The sequence below is a fragment of the Aedes aegypti genome, chromosome 1 (genome assembly GCF_002204515.2).
Source record: "Aedes aegypti strain LVP_AGWG chromosome 1, AaegL5.0 Primary Assembly, whole genome shotgun sequence".
Lineage (NCBI taxonomy): Eukaryota > Metazoa > Arthropoda > Insecta > Diptera > Culicidae > Aedes > Aedes aegypti.
This window is the reverse complement of record NC_035107.1, coordinates 107,744,015-107,765,298: the sequence shown is the minus strand read 5'-3', so window position 1 is coordinate 107,765,298 and position 21,284 is coordinate 107,744,015. Positions and strand designations below refer to the sequence as shown.

Below are 21,284 nucleotides of genomic sequence, written 5' to 3'. Positions count from 1 at the left end.
AGCAGTGGTGCTCAACATGTCGCAAGTAGCATCAGGTCCCCATTATCCATATCTATGGTCTGTATTTTCGTACAACACACAAATAAACTTCAAATCGTAATCATCGTCATCATAAAAAAAATCAATGTAGTTTTTCTGCTCAATATTGAAATTTACTCGCTGAAAATATGTTCACTGTATTTCGGTTGGAGAAGAAAATACAGTGAACAAATATTCATTTAAACTTTGGTGATTTGGAACGAAAAAAATGCTTTTAAAATTTCTGAAACTGATGACAAATCGTGGGTAAGACAATCCTTTGACTGTCCTACTCAGGTCTTTTTGTGCGTACATGTACTACCTGGGTCTCGTGGCCGTGCGGTTAATGTCGTCAGGCATTTAAGCGCATCGTGTCATGGGATGTGGGTTCGATTCCCGCTTCAGCCATTGAAACTTTTCGTCAAGAATGTTTCGTGGCTGTGCCACTGGATCATGCTTGTCCGTTGTCTAGTGTTAAGTTACAGTCTGTGCAGCTAAATGGCTAAAGACGGTGTCCGTGTCTTTTTTTAAATTCTATGAAAAGTTAAGAACTACAACTTTATGCTTGGGTTGTTTCTGCTATTGCGGTATGCTTTTACGTACGAAATGCCTGTAGTTCAAAAATAATCAGAACAGGGAGCTGAAAAAGCCAGATGAAATTCGTGAATGGAGCTCTGCGTTTTGTTGTTCTTATGCCAGTGCTGTTCAAATGTGAAGAAAAATTTTTTTTTTTGAGTGTGTAACCACCGGCAGACTCAAGTGGGCTGGTCAAACAGCGTGAATGACCGAGAAATGATTTTGAAACTCTAGCTAATATACTTACAGTGATTAATGACTTTGCGAACACACGACCAACTCTAATTAAATAAGTGCAGTTGATGGGATTTGGGGGAATACCGATGAAGATTGATCTCTGGAATGCGGTAAGCGTGAAGCTGACCTGCCTTTCAAATCATTAAAACAAAAGACTTCATGATATTTACATTTAAAAATGCAAATTGTAATGATATTAAAATTTGTTGCCAAAATCGGAGGGTGCCAAAAACAAAATCACACTGTATTTTTTGTATTTTTACTCGAGACATTTCAACTGCTGCTTGTGAAAATTTTGTTGAATAAAATGACCTTAAAAAAAATTTGTTAAATAAAATGACCAACCATTTGACACTAGTCAGCACATACTTTTGTGTTTTGTTGGAACTTAACTAATTATAACTGGTGAGATCAAGTGCATTGTATCTAAGATGTTCCACACAAATTGTATGCTGCATGTATTGTCAATATAAATAAAAATAGATTATTCAATATTTACTTACGTCAAATATCTATACTTTTGAATAGACAACTACAATTTTAGATTTTTACATGTTTTAACAAATATACAAGTACTTGGTTTGGACCCTTTTTAAAAAATAACAGCTGAAGTCTAATTATTAGTTTCTATTCAAATTTATTATACCTAAGATTATAATTTCCTTCAAAATAAGTGATAGTTGTATTATTTATCCTATCGGCAATAATAAGTATATTTTTTCTTTTTTTTGTACGTACTTTATGACCTACTCAGAAGTGTCACACCATCAACAAACAGGTAGCGAAAAAAACTCACTCAAAATTCAAAATCTTCTTTTGATAAGTACGAGAATAAAATGTGTGAAAATCAGATTTTCATCTGCACAAGTCTCGAAATGGCAGTATGGCAAAGTCGTGCCCATACTTTCTGGGACACCTTATAACTCAGCCAATAATCGATAGATTTTCAATAATTATTCATCAGTAGATCCGAAATTTATCTACGCGTCGATTCAAATGGAGAACACTAATGATAATTAGCAATAAAGAGTTGAAAAATCGTAAAATTTTCACCTCTTCCTTATCTGACCAATCACGTACAAGCTCAGTTTTTGGGTTCCGCTTCTCACCTGTCCCAGCTTCATCCCTCATTCTTCTTTTTACCGTCAGACTATGAACACGGTCGGCATGCAACTCAATGTTCAATGTTTAATGGGACGCGAAAGGAACAACACGCATATCGGAGCTGCCGCAACTAAAACCGCTCTCATGTTTTCGGCCAGAAATCCGTCGCTTCCAGACAGTGCTCCTCTGTCATGGCAATCCAGAAGGCAAGCGCGGTTGACTGGTTGCCACGCCGTCCGCTTTTTATCTATCTTTATTAACGAGATTTTTAGCCCTGGGCTAGTTCATCTCTGGACCAACGGCTTTACTTCCCTTCCGAAGGAAGTCGTCACTGAAATTTTTAGTGACTATCTCGGGGATGGGATTCGATCTCAGGTCTCGGCGTGAGAGGCGTGTGTTCTTACCACTACACCAGGTCCGCCCCCTTAACACGCCGTCCGCGCAAAGGAAAGGCAGTAAAGTACTGCAATATTGACAGATTCCCCCAAATAAACGCCATTCTATGCAGCAACAGCGACTAAAAATTGCCGCAATTTCGTCGTTGTGTCCATGCAAGCATTCTCTCGCAGCCGTGGTTTAGACACTAGACTGGCCCAGCTCAGTATGGGAGAAAAATAAAGTTGTATGATTCTACGGGGCACCCCCCAGGATTATTTCTTGGGGTTAGAGGAAGCCTTTCTGAAAAATTCAGCTCATTTGGTCGTTTCATGAGCTGGCGCATTTGAATTGAAGTTAATGTGGGATTTTCAGCTCAAACATATGAGCAACAGCACATCATCTACTGTTTGGTTTAGGAAAATTGATGATCGCGTTCAATTGGACCCAGAATGTCAAAAACACTTCTTGATGTAATAGCGAAAAATATTGTAGAAGATTGTAACATGATCAAAATTAATAAAGTTGGTGTTTTAACCATCTGAAGTATATCATGCAATAATGCTTGTATTTCTTCAACATAGCTTGGAGGTAGCCACTAAGGGCATCATAGCCACCTATGACGCTGGGCGAACTGAGGCACATGTCGCATGCATATAAATGACGGTACGGGAGTGCTGATCTATGCCTAACTTTCAACAACTGAAAGAGAAATGAAAATGAGATTAAATATAGATACAACCTTCTGCAATTATGTTCATTAGGGTATCAACTAGTGTATTTGTCATTCTGGGCTTATCTGAACGCGAACAATTAGTATACGGAACGAAACAGTGACATCGGATCAATTTTCAATTTATTTGAGACGAATATCCCATACAAACTTCAAATCGAATGCGCCTGCTGGTGGAGCAACCAATTGAGTTGAAATTTTGAGACAGCGTTTTTTTACCCTAAGGCTCATATCTAAGGGGTGCCCCGTTGAGTTTTACAACTTTTTTGTTTAAGGGCCAGTCTATTTAGACACACTACAAAAACTGTGCATGCAGCAAAACAGCAACGAAATCGCGGCGATTTTTCGTCGCTATTGCTGTAAATAAATCGTGTTGATTTGGGGAGCCTCACAGTGGTATTAGCAACAAAACGATGATGCTCTTGGAGTTGGAAGTTACTGAAAACTGGTTCCGTTTGGGACCACCGGGTGTTTCCTTGGGCCATTTGAATACCCAAGGTAGATGGATAACAGATTATCGAACTGTGATTCAACAGTTATAAGGTTTTGAAGTTTTGAAGTTTACATGTACACGGCGAAACACGTGTCAAATGTGCAAATGGAAATTTAAACTGCGAAAAAAACCACGTGCTCCGGTGGGGTTCGAACCCATGACACCTACAAGCTGCAGAGCCCCTTAAGAGACCCCGACGCTCGAAGGCGAACTGAACTCGATTACCCCAAAGCACATGGAATCATCATTTTGCAGTCTAAACTTCGTTCGGATATATGAGATCGTCGTGTACATTTATACATCAAAGCGTCGTCGGAGTAGGATAGATCCACCGCCGGGGACTACTCTGAGTAGTACGTAGCGTATCACCGGCTTGAGTCGTCGGAGCGCCAGTGCACCGGAAGCCATCCTCCAACCGGAATCGCTGGACCGACTTCGGCACTCTACCGGCCAGTATCGAATCATGAAGAAGCACGTAGCCGGAGTAGGCTAGCTCCACCGTCGGGGACTAAGCCGAGTAGCATCGATCGTCACAAACCAGTTTTGGGTCGTCTGGGCGCCAGTGAACCGGAAGTCATCCTCTAACCGGAATCGCTGGACCGACCTCGGCATCCAACTGGTCAACACGGAGAGCTCGAACAGCAGCAGCGGAGAACGAGTCGTCGGAGAGCAACGAAGTGCACATGAGCGTCCAGTAGAAGATCAACAGAGCTCTGACGCGAGGCCAGCCCAAGGGAAGTATGCGTCGTCGCACAGAAAGCTGTCCAAAGTCCCGGCGAGATGTTCAACCGCCAATTGGGCAAAACGCTCCAACAGCGAACTAGCAGAACAGTTATAGGCTGAGATTGAAGAAGTGCATGAGCACATCCCTCCCCCGATGAAGTTGCCTGATGTAGTTCCGGGGGGGATAGAGGCACAGGAGCAGTAGGGAAAGTTTTTTAGTGGTTAAGCACGCCTAACGTGAGTCCCACATCGTGCCAACACACAACAGGCCTGGCTTTTGAAGCTTTTTTGTACCCTACTATAAATAAAAAAAAAAAAAAAAAAAACATCAAAGCGACATCGGCATCGTGACAAATTATTGCTACTTACCAATCACTTATTGGTCAGGAAATTTAGTGCGTGGTCGTTGTCCGACGAGATCGGATCTCGGCCGATCGATTACAGTAGAGAGACCGTTACTCATATTAATTTTATTCAGAAATTGAGTTACCAATGCTACCATGGTATTTTTAGCGAAGCAAACAAATTGACTGGATCTTGTAAAAAAAAGTGCTAAAATCGCTAAACTTGGATCTCAACATGATAGCTTTCAGAAATTTGATAGAATGACGTTTATTCGTATGACATGGCATTTGTTTGGAATGATTTGAAAGAAGGTCTTGAGTTTGATTAAACGCGCTTGATGTTAATAATTAAGACAAAACGAATTTTTGACGATAATCATCGAGAGTTTAGTAATATCATGTTGTATACTAATAAAAGATTCATTTTCACAGATACTATACAATCAACACCTCCACCGCCTGCACCGGCCCCTCACAGGAAGTCGTCTATCGATTGTGATGCGCAAACTACTCTACAGCAGCTACACAATCAGCAGCAGGCCAGTTCAGACGTCCAGGCGGCTCTGAAAGATATACGAACTTGCCTGCAGCGTAACAAAACTCTCGCATCTCCGACACACCCCCAATCGCTATGTCCATCATCCCAGCAGCTACAGCAACAGCAATCCCATCAACAGTCGACCATGAAAAACTACGAAAAGCATTCCATGTTAGCATCGGATAAGCTAGAGTCTCCTGTTCCCTCAATATCCCCAGTGTGGATACCGCGCTCGAGGGAAAGCAAGTTAGTAGCCATATCGCCCACAACGGTGATCAACCCTTCACCGGGATTGTTACTACCGACTACTCCAACGGCAGGTGGACCTACCGAAAGATCAACCAACTTGTCCACTGAGAAGGACTCTCTGCTGCATGGAAACAACGCAAAGAATTCAAGTGCTCTTGATGACGATGAAGATCCAGATACGGACTTGGAGACTGATCGATTGTTAGGTCATCAAAGGTTGGATGACCAGGGCTTCTACGACGATAATAGCAAGAGTTGGACAGACCGCAAAACTCGTTCTTTACTGCACAAACTATCTCCTAAGCAACAGACTGGCCTCGTGGGAAGCAATGGAGGAACTTCGCTCTACGGAAGCAAAGCTAGTAACCAGGGATCCTTGTTGCGACAGGGCCTTTCGACGTTACTGTCGCCTGCCAGCGCAGTAACGGTTGCTCAACCGGCCAGCTCACTTCCAGAGATTGTCACATCCAGTAAGGCATCGCCGGGACTCCTGGGCAGCAATGTACAGAATCAGATCAGTAGTAGTAATAATAATAATAGTAGCAGTGTGAATGGAAATTTGATCAACTTGAATGGTCCGAATGATACCAGCGCAATTTCTCCGGATCACAGTCATCAGACGTCCCCGATTAAAATTGAGAATAAGGCAATTGAGAGCGCTAGTCCGAATGGATCCAATGACTCGAAGTCGGATACGGACAAGAAGAAAAAGGGAAAGAATAAGGAAGGTGAGTGTAAGTGCTTCATTTCTTTTTAATGTTTTATCTATGCCATGGTATAATTCAATCTACTCTTAAAAACATGCATTCATGGATAACACTATTTTGCGTAAGTGAAAATTCATCGAAAAAAGATAAAGATGAGAGTTAAAATATACCTTCCGCTGCAGGCTTCCACAGTTTTGATCGAAGGAGTTCTCTTTCGGGCGCGATACCTTGGATCAACCCAATTGGTGTGTGAAGGTCAGCCGACCAAATCAACCCGCATGATGCAAGCAGAAGAAGCTGTATCTCGGATTAAGGTAAAGAAGAAAGCAATTATATCGTAAAATCTAATACCTACTTATAACCTCATTTAGGGAATGTCAGTTGATTACATCATGTAAGACTTGTTCCTTTTCAAGCCTTTTTTTTCGCATATTTTGGGTCTGGGTCATTTGACATAAAGTCATATTGCGTAGAAGGTACTTCGCATCACGATTGTTTGCCGTAATGGTCGTTTGACATAACATTGTTCCAGTAATCTACTAAACACCTCCATTGACGTAGATTCTATTTACGTGATATTTTGTAAATGGGATTAGTATGCTTTCAATGCTAAGAAGCACACACACACAAACGTTTAACACATATTTATGAATGTTTTGTAAACTCGAAGCATGTGCTAAACCAATAGAGGTAACTAATCCTGCGTGATTATCTACGATATCTCCTCCTGCACTCACTTTCTCTATGAAATATGGGTATTCAGATTTCAGGTAACCAGCCAAGTATCATTTTTATGTTTTCCAATTACTACAAGATGTTGTTACCATCATATAGTTTAAACTCATTTTAAAACTTATTGGTCTTAGCAACTTTAATGAAGCCCTTGATAACACTTCGTTAAACCCAAAGAGACCCACACTACAACAGGTTGTTGAAACTTTTCCTTAAAACAGTTTCTAAACTTCTTAGTTTTGTTGGGTTTTGTTAGAAATATTGAGCTCAGCTAGCAACAATCAAATCTCTTACGACATTCTAAAACACGTAATAATCAGTGTTAAGAGCTTATGACCAAACAAATATCAGCGAATAAATTGTTTATAAACCACATTTTTCTAATAATATTGAAAGCACAATGCTTTCTGTCGACTTATAGCAATAATTTAAGGCCCTATTTTAACTAGTTTTGGAGTTTAGATTATCAACGAGAAAGAAATGACCCTCCACGCGATGCTCACACAACTTACCCAGCCAATTATCGAATCGCAAGTGAGGCAGACAATATACCAGTCCGCATCACAGAAGAACGTCTAAAACCGATTGCTGTGATCAATCTTTATGCCACTTATCAACGCAGTGGATTTTGCACGGCTCTGTCACTTGAGTTTTTCAACAGCTGTCACTTTATGTGACTGGATTACAATGGGAGTCGACGGGTGAAATCTGAAATTTATATGCTAACTTTGATCGGCAGTGACTAGAGACGAGTCACATGAATCTGCTCTTTTTACAAAATAGACCCCTTAAAATAATATTTTTTGCGTGACAATAAATTTCCTTACAATCGCATGAAATTCATGCCGAAGAAAATTTACTGGTGGAATGGCACAAAATTCTTCGATTTACAAGGACGCGCCGCATTTACGACATCATTATTGTCTTTCTTAGTTTTATTCGACTCCATTTTTAAACTGAAAGAAAAATTGAAAATTCTCAAACATATTGTAAATATGATTCCAAAACGGAGACAATAACAATGGTTTCCATCTAGTTAAATCTTTCTGGTCTTGTATTGTATGCTTTAAGATCAATAGTTGATTTTTCCGTGCAATATAATCATTGATGGGGCCTTCCTCAGCCGAGTGGTTAGAGTCCGCGGCTACAAAGCCGAAGAAGATAATCATTGATGAAAGCTTTAGATCTTGAGAAACCTTTCGCAAATTCCTAGCTAAATAATCAATTAATCAGATTATTTGTTCTGCACTAAGACTAATAGGTTTTGAGCGAGCCTTGGCTTTAACTTAATGGTCTCAAAAAAATTAATGCTGTCAAAAAGGTAAACAAAAAGGCAGATTTGATTCAGTGTAGCAATATAATGAACCTAATGCTTTCCGTTCCGCAAATAGGTTGTTACTTTACATACAAAGATATCGACCGTGATAATTATATTTTAATTTGTTTACCATCATATTGGTCTGTTTGGCTTAAAGTGATAGGGAGCAATGAGAAGAAAGCAATGAAAACTAGATCGATAGGTACCGTAAGGGAACGGCGAGAGAAATTGGATTAGATGTTGAAGAGGGCGTACCATATGAAACAGTATTACTTGTAACGTCTTTCCTTCTGGCTAACGTCCCCTATGAGAACGGCTAGGCATGTTATTCGAATAACGCTACCAAGACAGCTCTGGATTATCCAAGAACGATTCTATAACACTAGCCCTCTGGATAACCACAAGTCGCATAATAATTGACGGCAAAAGCCGTTTAATAAATTATACAAGTTGCATCACGCTCACATTATATGGTGGATGAAATCGTTTGACTAACGAGTTTCCTCGCAAAATGAACTTTTTGCTACTTTTTGAGTTCATTCCTACATTAAGCTTCGTTTCATATGCGTGTACAAAGTGAATCGAATCAATCCGTAGCAGCTGTCCAATCTAATTTGATAGTTTGATCTAGTTTAGTATCGTAAAACGACAAAACTTCTTTGATTTTGTCTTACTTATTTGTTAGTTTCAAGGCTCAAGCGCCATTTGGAATAACGGAACCGAACTAATGTTAGCTTTTAGGAACCGCGGTTTGACCAAGGTTAGACACCATTATATGCTGACGGTTTTACTGCTGATCAACGTAGAGTGGACACATACATGATGACCTGTACCGACATAAAAATTACATATTTTGAGGGAAAGCGAAGTGACCAGCAAAACAACACGGAAGAGGAATGAATAAAACGGCGACTTCGATTTTCTTCAAGAACTCAAAAACAGTTAAGTATCATATAGTTGAGATCCAGCTTAATACCTCTAATGCCTTCATTTTCTGGTTTTTGGGCCTTGAGAGTTCCATAGAAATAATAGCGTGATCGAGGTATTTCCACAACATATGTTTGATATCATGATGCCCTGCACAACAGCTGTAGCTTGCCTGATCAGTGATGATTGAACATAAGTCGATACATTCATCTGAACACTTCCGTCATCGCGTACACAATTGGTAAAAAACTCGCTTTTCGTTCACAACAACAGCGTTGTGGTTTCGACGGTGGCAAACCGTGCGATGACTAGTAGGTTATAAAAGTTTCGGCCTAATTCCAACACATTGAGCCACAGTTTTCTGTGAGGGAATAGAATATAACCATTTTCCTAAGTCTTCACCATCCAATTTTTGGCAACATCTAATCAAGGCGTGCTGACGAGCTATTATGAAAAAATCATTAAAGATTATTTGTTTGTCATTAATATCGTCTTCCTTCGTGCCCATCGTGCATCCTCATTACCCGGAATCGAGTAATGTGAAGGGACCCAAATAGAACTGCTTAACTTGGCTCATTGAACAAATAACCTTTTTTGAGATGAGGCTATTCGTAAAAATGAGATATTTATCAAAGGAATGAACATTTTATTTACATATTTTACACTCTTGCCTCTCATAATTTGATTCTAATTTGCGGCTATTTTATTCTTGGCAAATGGTTTTCATGAGAATATCATATGTATAATAAAACTTTTTCTGGTGGCAAAATTTCATAATTTGATCTTATCTCAACTGGTCATTAGGGCAGTTCAAAATTTGGAAAAAGTTTGAACATCCAATCTCCCATACCTTCCTTACAATCCTTACCATGAAAAAGACGATGTAGGTTTGTATGGAAAATACTATGTAGAAATTTTGAAAAATGTTCCAAACACGTTAATACTGGAATGTGAGTACTAACTTATCATCCCATAGTGGAAACTCATTTTTTGAGTCATAATAAAGACATTTTCTGAAGAGAGCAGTCCAATTCGACGGACAAAAGAAGAGATATTCATGAGTTTGTTTTCTATTATTTAGCTACATATGGGTTTATAGCCTTGCAAACATCTACAAAAATCCCAAACAAAATTAGCTCAAAGGGATTTGTTTTTGCAACAACATCCTTAATTAAGTTTTGAAGATTGAGGTTTCAGTGTGGGATGATATATTTGTACTTACATTACAGTACAAATGTGTTTGGAACATTTTTCAAAATTTCTCCATAGTAATTTCCATATAAACCTTTTTTGTCTTTGGACCACCTTCAAATGACCATAAATATAAGCATAAGCATTGATGACCGTACAATTCGTTGTTGCTACTCCGTGATTGACCAGAATTATAAAAATTGTACAGGGAACTAACAGATACAGCTAGGGAGTAGCATATAATTTCGAGAACTCCAAACTTAGTAATGTCAATTACGGCGCCGGCCATGTACTTAGGTCATCGAGGAAGGGAAGGAATGTTAATGTGACGTCCATTGCTACTAGAGATCGAGAACACCTCTGCATCTCCATGGTTTTCACAGGAAGGAGTTTAATTAGTGGGAGGATTCAAAAGCTACATGATCAGGATTCACCTTGGTAAGTGATGCGATGCATGTAGCCTAAATTTAATTAGTTATCTATCAGTGTGTCGACATTTTTAATGTTGAACTATTCAAAGGTTATTCTTAGTAATTTCGATAAAATTATTGAAAAAAAGATTTGTCTATCTCATAATACTTATAATGACGAATCATCGTATGGATGGTTTGTTTAATGATTAAATAAATATAACATTGAAATTTATAACACAAATTTGTATTCACAAGCAAATCCCAAAAATAAGTTCAAAAGTGCTGACAATGTCGTACTAAAGCTTCCATATCTATCTGTACAGCTAACTAAATCTGCCGGGACCACTGTAGAATATATATTTAGACTAGTATAGAATATATATTTATGAATAGGTGTGTTACGAAATTCTCTATTTGTAGAAATTTTGTGCATTATCTCGGCTAGCCAGCCCAACTTAACAGCTCAAATGCCCACATTTTTAAACTATTACGAATTTAATGTTAGAACTCCTAATTGTGATGGCACTTATAAAGCCCTTCTTTTCTAATAGTAATTCGATTGCAAATAAATGTCATATCGCTTTTTCTAAAAAAGCTCTTTGGTAGAGAAAGATAATTATACGACTTCTTCATTATTTCCCAATGGTAATGTAAGGTAAAGTACGACATGCACTTAACAATGGACACAGCTAGGTATACCCGAAAATACCAAAGAAAACTGGCCGCAGTGGTTCACCTTAAACGGAAAAAAATCATCTGCTCTCTTGCAAGAGTGGTGTTGTTGTAAATTTATTAAATTTTCATAACATAACTGAACCCCACAACTCTATTAGCATAGCGCACTTAATGGAAAACCTCTTACAAATGTTTACTTTACAGAACGCGTGTTTGAATTCGTTTAACGTTATATAATAAAATATAAAATTTGAATGTCCATAAAATCGAAGTTTCATGTGGGTCCACTAAATCGAGGTATAGCTATAAATTAAATTTTAAGGGCGAGAATTCTATTCACTAAATGCAAATTCTATTTACGCAATGATTCAATTTACGTAAAATTCAAATTTTGTCATCGACCCATTACGTAAATGAAGGTTTTAGTGAATTGTCTTTTTAGAGACGGAATGTAATTCTTTCTACGTTATACGGCTATTTCGACAAATTATCGTTCATACCGTTAGCTCCTTACTACATCATGTTATTTGATTCAAACATTTTTTTCTCCATACATTTTGTAACTGAATTTCTAAAATTACTCTTACTCTCATGAACAGAGACGTAATGTGTGCACGTTCTTCTAGTAAACGCTCTTTCATTTCCTTTACTTTCATGCCTCTTCGCACTTTTCAATACGTATCGCTACTATAACTTGTGTAGGCCTTGGTAAGTTTGCATATGCTAAGTAGACGTAAAATTGTTACTCAAAATTAATCATTTCTACTTCCAGTCTCCAGATGGAGAACCACAGCCCAGCACGGAAGTAGATCTGTTCATATCGACCGAGAAAATCATGGTGCTAAATACGGATTTGAAGGAGATCATGATGGATCATGCGCTGCGGACGATTTCCTACATTGCTGATATTGGCGATCTGGTGGTGTTGATGGCCCGAAGGCGATTCGTGCCACAAGATGTCGACTCGGGAGATTCCGGTGGAAGTGGTGGTAACGCTAACGGAACGGCAAACCAACCAAATCAGACAGGTTCCACTCCACCGCAGAAGACCGTTGGCAATCCCAAGGGCAACCGCACTCCGAAGATGATTTGTCATGTGTTTGAAAGCGAAGAAGCCCAGTTCATAGCGCAGTCGATTGGGCAGGCATTCCAAGTGGCCTACATGGAGTTTTTGAAAGCTAACGGAATTGAGGATCACAGTTTTATGAAGGAAATGGATTACCAGGAAGTGCTCAACAGTCAGGAAATTTTCGGCGATGAGTTGGAGATCTTTGCCAAAAAGGAACTGCAAAAGGAGGTGGTGGTTCCGAAGGCGAAGGGTGAGATCCTGGGGGTGGTAATCGTGGAGTCCGGTTGGGGCTCCATGCTGCCTACGGTGGTGATCGCTAATCTGGCCTCATCCGGTGCTGCAGCTCGATGCGGTCAACTGAACATCGGAGACCAAATCATTGCCATCAACGGGCTGAGTTTGGTCGGTTTGCCGTTGTCTACCTGCCAAAGTTACATCAAGAACACGAAAAATCAAACCGTGGTCAAATTTACTGTAGTTCCTTGCGCACCGGTAGTGGAGGTGAAGATCAAACGGCCCAACACCAAGTACCAGCTGGGATTCAGCGTGCAGAATGGAGTGGTGAGTCGAAGGAACAAATTCTCTCGTAGGATCCTTCGTAATTGATTTATTGTTCGTTTTAAACAGATTTGCAGTTTACTTCGCGGAGGAATTGCAGAACGAGGAGGTGTCCGAGTTGGACATAGGATCATCGAGATCAACAACCAAAGTGTAGTAGCTGTTCCGCATGAAAAAATTGTCAATCTTTTGGCTACATCAGTTGGAGAGGTAAGTTTTGTTACTGTGATGCATTCGTTTTATTTCAGCTCATTCAAAATTTACTGCCAAATAAGGTTTTTGAAACGGCTTTTTGGGTCTAACCTCAAATGAAAGCCCACGAGTTTCCCTATAAAATTTCATATTTAGTTTTTTGACCTAGATCGGTTGGCCAGAAAAATATCGATTTGAAAATCATTAAAAATTTCATGAAAAACTTGTTTTTCTCGATTTGAAGCACGTTTGAAATCTATACATCATGCTTATTTTAAATTTCATATAACGTAGAGTTATAAGGAAGTACTTGGAAAGGGGGATGCGGTTCTCGTGACCTAGCTTTTAAAAACCCACAATCGTGAGACCCCTCGGTAGGACTCAGAGGCCTGGCCCCTCTGACCATCCTTTTTTACCCATTTTCCATGGGATACTCATCTGTCATTCTCTTAGGCACTCTTCCGGTAAAGAACTAGTCATATGTCAATGTGCTAAAATTCATCTTAATAAAGGAATAAAACAAACTCTGGCAATTCTGAAAGAATTCGGTGTGAGTTCGGAGGGACTTCGCTGTTTTTATAACACCGCTCTTACCATTCCTATAATGATTTCATTCAGAACCTTCATGACTTAGAATTCACTCTAGAGCATACGAAACGATACCTTGAACGCGTCAGCCATCTTGTTGTTTCCAAACCTAACTTTCCAAGTAGAGAGCATGGCGCTAATTCTCGGAATCACACAATCTGCTATGGGTTCCAAAATGATGAGTCGACATCCAGGAAGGAGCGTCTAACATAGCTCTGGTCCTCACAAGCTCCTTAGCTGGTAGTGCAACCTGGGCACTATTATCCTTCTGACATCAGCTAGAGGGGGTTCCAAGTGGGAGCTTGGGATTATTGCTTACTCCAAGCGAAAGCCATCTATACAGTTGTACGGAATACCACCTTTAGTACTTCCTCCGGGAGGTGGCCGAGCGTCTGGTCCATCTGACCAGGGGCTCAAGCATGGTCTACCTAGGATGTGACGGGGGTTCATCGGTGGGCTCTAGTGAATCTCTACAAAAAAAAATCACATATCTGCAAGTAGCCCTGATCAAGCGACCTGGTGCCGCTTTCAAAGTACCTTAGACCTCTGGAGTGCCAACCGGCACATCAGGATGGATGCCAGTAAAATTCTGATTATGGTTTACTGGCCGCAACCAACATGGACACGGTTACGGAATACGTATAGACACCGATGATGCAGAGCTGACAGCCGTGCTATTCCACTTCCCTAGTAAGGATGGATGACACCTCCCAGAAACGGCGAGTGGGCTAATAGTGCGGTTGCCCACGTCCCCTTAAAACTTTGGCAAGCCTCCACCTTAGCTGGTGGAAGTAGGCACAGTTGAACGTTTCCTGTCTTGCGCTGATCTGGCTCTCAGACAATAGCGTAATGCAGGTTGAAGTAGCAGAGGGTGTGAACGCAAACGCGTTCGCAAGAAGCGCCTAAAACCCCCAAGGCACATGCTAACAAGCTGTCGAAGAAGCGTGATAGAGACTCGCTAGGAGAAGACGCGGGCTCGAAAAAAACAGAAAAACGAGCAGGGTAACTACCTGCTGAACGGAGTAGAAAACGATGAAGAATGGCAAACCGTTAGAAGCCAGAAGAACAGAGGGAAGAAACAACTTCGCCATGAAGGAAGAGAAAGGAAAAAGGAGGGTACGAAGAAAGAGACTAGTCGCCCACGGCGTGAGTGGTCGAAAGGGGACGCCATACTAGTTAAGGCAAACGACCAAACCACGTAAGCAGCAATTCTTCGTAAGGTCAGAGAGGATCCGAAGCTAAAAGACCTCGGAGAGAACGTGGTCAGAACGAGCCGTACTCAGCGAGGAGAAATGCTCTTCGAGCTGAAGAACGATCCAGATCAAAAGCTCGGCCTACCAGGAGTTGATTGCTGACTCGTTGGCCAACGAGGCAAGCGTAAAAGCCTTAACTCAGGAGGCAGTGGTTGAGTGCAGATACCTGGACGAGATCACATCCAATGATGATCTGCAACAAGGGTTACAAGCACAGTGCTACATTGGAGATGTGGCCAAGACAATCCGACTTTCAAAGTCGTACGATGGCACACAGCTAGCGACGATTCGGCTATCAGTGGCCGCAGCCAACAAACTAGTGGAGAAGGAAAAGGTGAAAATTGGATGGTCGGTTTGTCCGCTGAGAATCGTTTCCCGAGCCGAGAGACCACCGATGAGGTGCTTTAAGTGCATGAACTTGGGACATCAGGCGGCAATCTGTAACGGTCCGGACCGATCCGAGTTGTGCAGGAAATGCGGGGAGAAAGGGCACTTCGGGAAAGATTGTACGAAGCGACCAAAGTGTTAACTCTGTAAACCGGAAGAAAGAAACGCCTATACAACGGGCGGTTTTAAGTGTCCTGCGTATAAAAAGGCGATCGCATCACGACAGTAGTGGAAGTAACGCAGATCAACTTGAATCTTTGCGACACTGCACAGCAACTGTTATGGCAGTCAACAACGGAAGCAAGATGCGACGTTGCGATTATAGCTGGCCAGATCGAGTACCGCTCGATAATGTCAACTGGGTGGCGGACAGCACGGGAATAGCGGCGATACAGGTGATGGGTAGGTTCCCCATCCAAGAAGTGGTTTTTTCGTGATCGCGAAAGTCAATGGTGGCTACGTAGGCAGCTGCTACACTTCTCCGAGGTGGACGCTCGACAAATTCAGGCGGATATGAAAGAAATTAACCAATGAGCTTGTCGGTCGGAAGCCAGTACTAATTGGAGGAGACTGCAATGCATGGGCCGTGGAGTGGGGTAGCAGAGTAACCAATGCCAGGGATTATAGCCTGCTGGAGGCCCTGATAAAGCTAGATCTCCAGCTGTGCAATGAAGGTACCGTTAACACGTTTAGGAAAAACGGACGATCATCGATCGGGTAACATGAACTGGAGGGTAAGTGAGGAGTTTATCCAATGGATTATCCATAGTGATCACCAGGCAATCCGCTATACCATTAGCCGACGGGACTGCTCGGCAACGCCGAGAACTATCGTACAGCAGTGGAAGACTAAGGCCTTCGACAAGGACCTTTTCGTCGAAGCACTTCGTGCAAAGAGCGATATCCCGGATCTCGATGCGGTGGAGCTGACAAGGGCGATGGTCAGGGCGTGTGACACAACAATGCCAAGAAAACGTAGGCCATCAAACAACCGGCGTCCCGTATACTGGTGGAACGAGGCACTCTGCACTCTTTGCGCCGCTTGTCTTAAAGCGAGGAGACGATATCAGAGAGCGAGGCACGAGGAAGTCCGAGAAGAGCGAAGAATTGTGTTCCAGCAACCCAGAACGGCTTTCAAACGAGAGATTAAGCTGAGCAAGTCCAACTGCTTTAAACGTACCGAGCAGCTGATGCTAATCCTTGGGGGGACGCCTACCGAGTAATAATGGCGAAAATAAAGGGCCCGTCGACGCCGGCCGAAACATGTGCAGACAAACTTAGAGTCATCGTCATAGGTCTATTCCCAAAGCATGGTCCTACAATGTGGCCGGCCACACCATATGGCAATGAAGAGGTAGGGAATGTCGAAGATCTCCAACGAAAAGCTTATAGCAGCTGTGAAAGCGCTGAAGTTGAACAAAGCCACGGGTCCGGACGGAATCCCCAACGTGGCACTCAAAGCAGCGGTCCTTGCGTATCCAGATATGGTAAGGAAGGTTATGCAGAAATTCCTGGATGAAGGTCAATTTCCATAAATGTGGATAATTCGGAAACTGGTACTGTTGCTGAAGCCAGGAAAACCGCCCGGGGATCCAAGATCATATAGGCCTATATATTTACTGGATACACTCGGTAAACTCTTGGAACGGGTTATCCTCAACAGGGTGATGAAATTGCCTCCGTTGCCACAAGACTTATGCCCAACATAGGTGGACCTAGAAGCAGTAAGAGGCGTCTTCTGGCTTTCGTATCAACATCGCTACTAAGATACGGTGCGCCAGCCTGGGGAGTGGCCCTACAGACCAAGCGGAATCGGAATAAGTTAAACAGCAAATTCCGACTCATCACCATGCGAGTGGTGAGCGCGTACAGGACCATATCGTCGAAGGCGGCATGCGTAATCGCTGGGATGATCCCGATCTGCATCATCCTGACCGAAGACATCGATTGCTATCAGCGAATAGAAACTAGGCAGGCGATGAAGTTGGCAAGAATTCGTTCGCTGGCTAAGTGGCAGCAAGAATGGGATGCCTCCGAGAAAGGCAGGTGGACCCACAGGCTCATGCCGATTCTATCGGCCTGGGTGAACAGGCAGCACGAAGAAGTGAACTTCCACATGACACAGTTCTGCTCCAAGCAGTATCTGCATCGATTCGGCCATGCGTCTTCACCATTCTGTCCTGAGTGTATGGAGATTGAAGAAACGCTAGAACATGTTGTCTTCGACTGCCCGAGGTTCAACATAGAATGAAACATGGTGGCAACTGCTTTTGGTGAGTACTTCAGTATAGAAGGTGTGGTCCACGGAATGATAAGCGATCCCGATCTTTGGAATATGATGACCAACATGGTGGTGCAAATAATGTCTGGCTCACAGCGCAACTGGCGAGAAGAGCAGCGAAACGAGACGCAGAGAGCAGCGAAACGAGACGCAGAGAGCAGCGAAACGAGACGCAGAGAGCAGCGCTTGACGTCGGGACGTCGGGGCGCTGATGAACCGGAAGCCAAGCTTCCACAGGAATTGTCGGACTAACCTCGGCACACGATAAGTCAGTCTGTTGATGAGAGGAGACCATTGGGCGCAATCGGAGTAGGCTAGATCTTCCTGAGTAGATCGCCGAACAGCACCGGCATATCATCGTCGGGGCGCCTGTGAACCGGAAGTTTCCTTCCACGGGAATCGCAGGATCGACCTCGGCATCTGCCCGAATAGCATCGGTTCGGAAGATCTCTGGGCCGACTTCAGCACTCTACCGGCCAACAACGGAGTATGAACAACGCGTAACGTTACCGGTTTTGGGAGATATTCCTCCGTCGAGGTACTCTCCATAGGAATAGGCTAGCTTCACCGTCGGGAACTAAGCCGAGTAGTATCGATCACCGCCGTGTGGTCGGCCCCAAAATTTGAGTGACCTTGAAGAGACAAATTGCAGTCAGATCGAATAGAGCAAGAGGTGACGCAAAGACGTAGAGGCATCAACAAGCCCTCTGCCTCCTGAAGTAATACCATGAGGAAATTCCAGGAGGACATCGGACTTGTAGCCCAAGCCAAAGAAAAGTGGCGTAGTAAAGTTTTCCCCTTTTTTTCTCTGTTACCGCACTCGAGACGTGCATCCGCAGTAGACTGTTGAGTAATAGACCGTTAAGTGAGAACCACAGAGCCTAAACCCCATATGCTCCCCAGATAGCCGGGTTAGGAGAAAGTTTCTAGTTTTGCTAGAAGTGCGAAAATTCTATATTTCCCGGTATTCCCGTTTCCCGGGAAATGATTTTCTGTTTCCCGGGATTCCCGTACCTCCCGAGATATCCGCATTTCCCGGGAAGCTCTATTTTAATAAAGAATCAACCATCTACGTTAAAATAAAACCGTCGTACAAATTATTTTTCAAATAATTTTGATTTTTATTGGTTGTTTTCCGCAATCAAACACTTATTGAAAAATGCATATATTTTTGACATTTTTTTTTCTAGAAACTTCATATGCAATACAATATAAAGGAACTTTCAAGAGATCTATTACATGATTTGGTAGGGCTATTGTTCATTTATGGTTTTCAGTTTTAATGTTTTCAATTTAATTGGTTTTTATTTTATTTTTCGAAAAGAATTTTTGAAATGAAGATGCATCGAAGGCAGACTTCAAGTTTTCAAGAGCACAAATCGGAAATACCAAGCACACGTTTGAAATGTAAACTCATGATAATAAATCTTGAGTGAAGCCAAACCTCAAATTTTCCAGAGCATAATTCTGGAGAACAGAACATCCGTTTAAGCTGAAAACTTAATCGATTGGTCACTAGCTGGCGGTGATCAATCGATTGAATTTTCATAAGAAAATAAAAAACCGAATTCAGTACTATATCATTTATTTCCACTGGTGTTTGTATCTTTTGATAGATACGCGTATTTCTAGTTCATCTCGGGACCAACGGCTTTACTTCCCTTCCGAAGGAAGACGTCACTGAAAATTTTAGTGACTATCTCGGGGATGGGATTCGATCCCAGGTCCTCGGCGTCAGAGGCGTGTGTTCTAACCACTACACCAGGTTCGTCCCCAGAAACAAAAATTAATTACTCACACAGGAGAGAAATAACCGTACAAAGGCAGTGGTCTAAAATATTAAATATGAATAATTAGAAAAAAAAACTCCATTAAATAAGCTTATTTCTCACGTTTTTAAGAATTTCCCGTGATCCCGGGGATTCCCGGGAAATGACAATTTTATTTCCCGTTTCCCGGGAAGTCAATTCCCGGGAAAATTGTAAACTCTAGCAGCAAGCTCTTCTTGGCTTATTACACCTTGTTCCAAGTTCCTCCTGATAGCCTTCCAGCACCGCCGAGCTAGCTCTTCGATCAGCAATTGTATAGTCCAGACTGCACCGCATAGTTTCAAGATATACCTCCTCGTCGAGATTATGTCCTCTCCTTCAGGTTCTGCTTCCTCGTGGCCACCCATCGTATTGACTTCAGCATCACTTTCAGAGTGTCACTGGGCCCATAACCTGTTGAAGCTACAAAAATGTCATTGAATATCTTTTGATTTGATTACTCTCGTTTCAGATCCTGATGAAAACGATGCCAACGTCCATGTTCCGTCTACTTACCGGCCAGGAAAACCCGGTCTACATTTAAGAATATCCGAAACCAAGCTTTTCAATTTGTTCCAGCTTGAGTTATCGTTTGTGCAACTAAACATTACCCTTTCACTAAAGCTTTCACAATACACCATAGGTAAAGACGAAAAAACAGAACTAGAAATCAACTACGTATTTGGCACCTTTGCGAAAGCACATCTCATCCAGACTCATCTTATAACTTAATGAAAATCCACAGTGAGAATCTATCTAGACGAAAAAGACATGTATGCTCTGTGCTTGAAATATATGAAAGAAATGTGCATATAACTGAATAGAAAACAAAAAACGAGAGGACAATTGTAATCGGAATTTATTCACGCCTTGGCCTTGCAGTTATAATTGATAAATAGAAAGAGAGAGAGGTGGAGAAAGTGAGACAGGCTCGAGTCACACTGAACACAAGGAAAAACTGCATTTACTCATGGAAATATCATTGCCGATGGGCAGCAGATGCATAAACCGAAGCGACCAGAACCAGATAGTGGATTGAATGCGAAATGTATGTTTCCCATGAAAGATACAGCTTTCTGTATTGATATCAGTATAAATAACGAACCATTTCGTGGACGTAAGCGACATAAGATAGGACCGATATATGTTGGCAGTGCAACAATGACGCAATGAACTACTAACCAAAGAGCGGACGATTAATGCAGACATATGAAAAATCGAGCACGGAAAATGAAATATATTTTTTGAAATTGTTTAACACTAAGCTTAATACTTAGCAAAACATCTGGCATCAAATTTAACAAGGAACACAGAAAGCGTAAATTGTCACCGAACGATACCGACGAACTAACGCAAAAAAAACTTTCACCCAAAGGGATTCGTCTAGCTTTTCAATACTAATAGTCCGTCTAAGGCAAGGAATTTAAAGACACAGGCAAACAGATGAAACGCTTGGACATAAAAAATATAATTGTAGTATTTTTGAGCCCTACTCCAGTCGTAAAGTTTTGTTTCAGCTTTGGGCAAAAGACTAGCAGAAGGTCGTTCATTTGTTTGTCTGTGTTGCTGAGGTATTGCATATTGGTTTGAACACACTGACGAAAGGAATCCAGAAGGGAGGAGGTTAGTCTAGAAATCATATAATTATGAGGTGAACGTTTTCAAATTGAGTTTGTAAAATCAGAACCATTGCTAAACTGAGGTATACCGATCGTGAGGCCACTCACATCCAAGACAACAACAAAAACTCAAACATTGCAAAGAAGTTTGTCAACCAATCATTTTGCATCATTTT

At 41.8% G+C, this 21,284-nt stretch overlaps 1 protein-coding gene across 7 annotated transcripts in view; it reads left to right on the top strand.

The window, feature by feature from the left end:
• LOC5576465 (serine-rich adhesin for platelets) overlaps nucleotides 1–20,923 on the top strand; it is a 133,934-nt gene extending 113,011 nt beyond the window's left edge. For 5 of the 7 annotated variants that reach the window (XM_021844664.1, XM_021844648.1, XM_021844671.1 and 2 more), the window contains 6 exons: nucleotides 5,036–6,124; nucleotides 6,290–6,411; nucleotides 12,056–12,061; nucleotides 12,126–12,983; nucleotides 13,050–13,190; nucleotides 19,962–20,923. In XM_021844664.1, coding sequence (XP_021700356.1) covers nucleotides 5,036–6,124; nucleotides 6,290–6,411; nucleotides 12,056–12,061; nucleotides 12,126–12,983; nucleotides 13,050–13,190; nucleotides 19,962–20,033 — 2,288 coding nt within the window. In that variant the 3' untranslated portion in view covers nucleotides 20,034–20,923. Of the gene's footprint in view, nucleotides 1–5,035; nucleotides 6,125–6,279; nucleotides 6,412–12,055; nucleotides 12,062–12,125; nucleotides 12,984–13,049; nucleotides 13,191–19,961 lie in introns of those variants that run through there. The other 2 variants (XM_021844676.1, XR_002500467.1) reach the window with 2 other exon arrangements.
• Nucleotides 20,924–21,284: the final 361 nt, after the last annotated feature.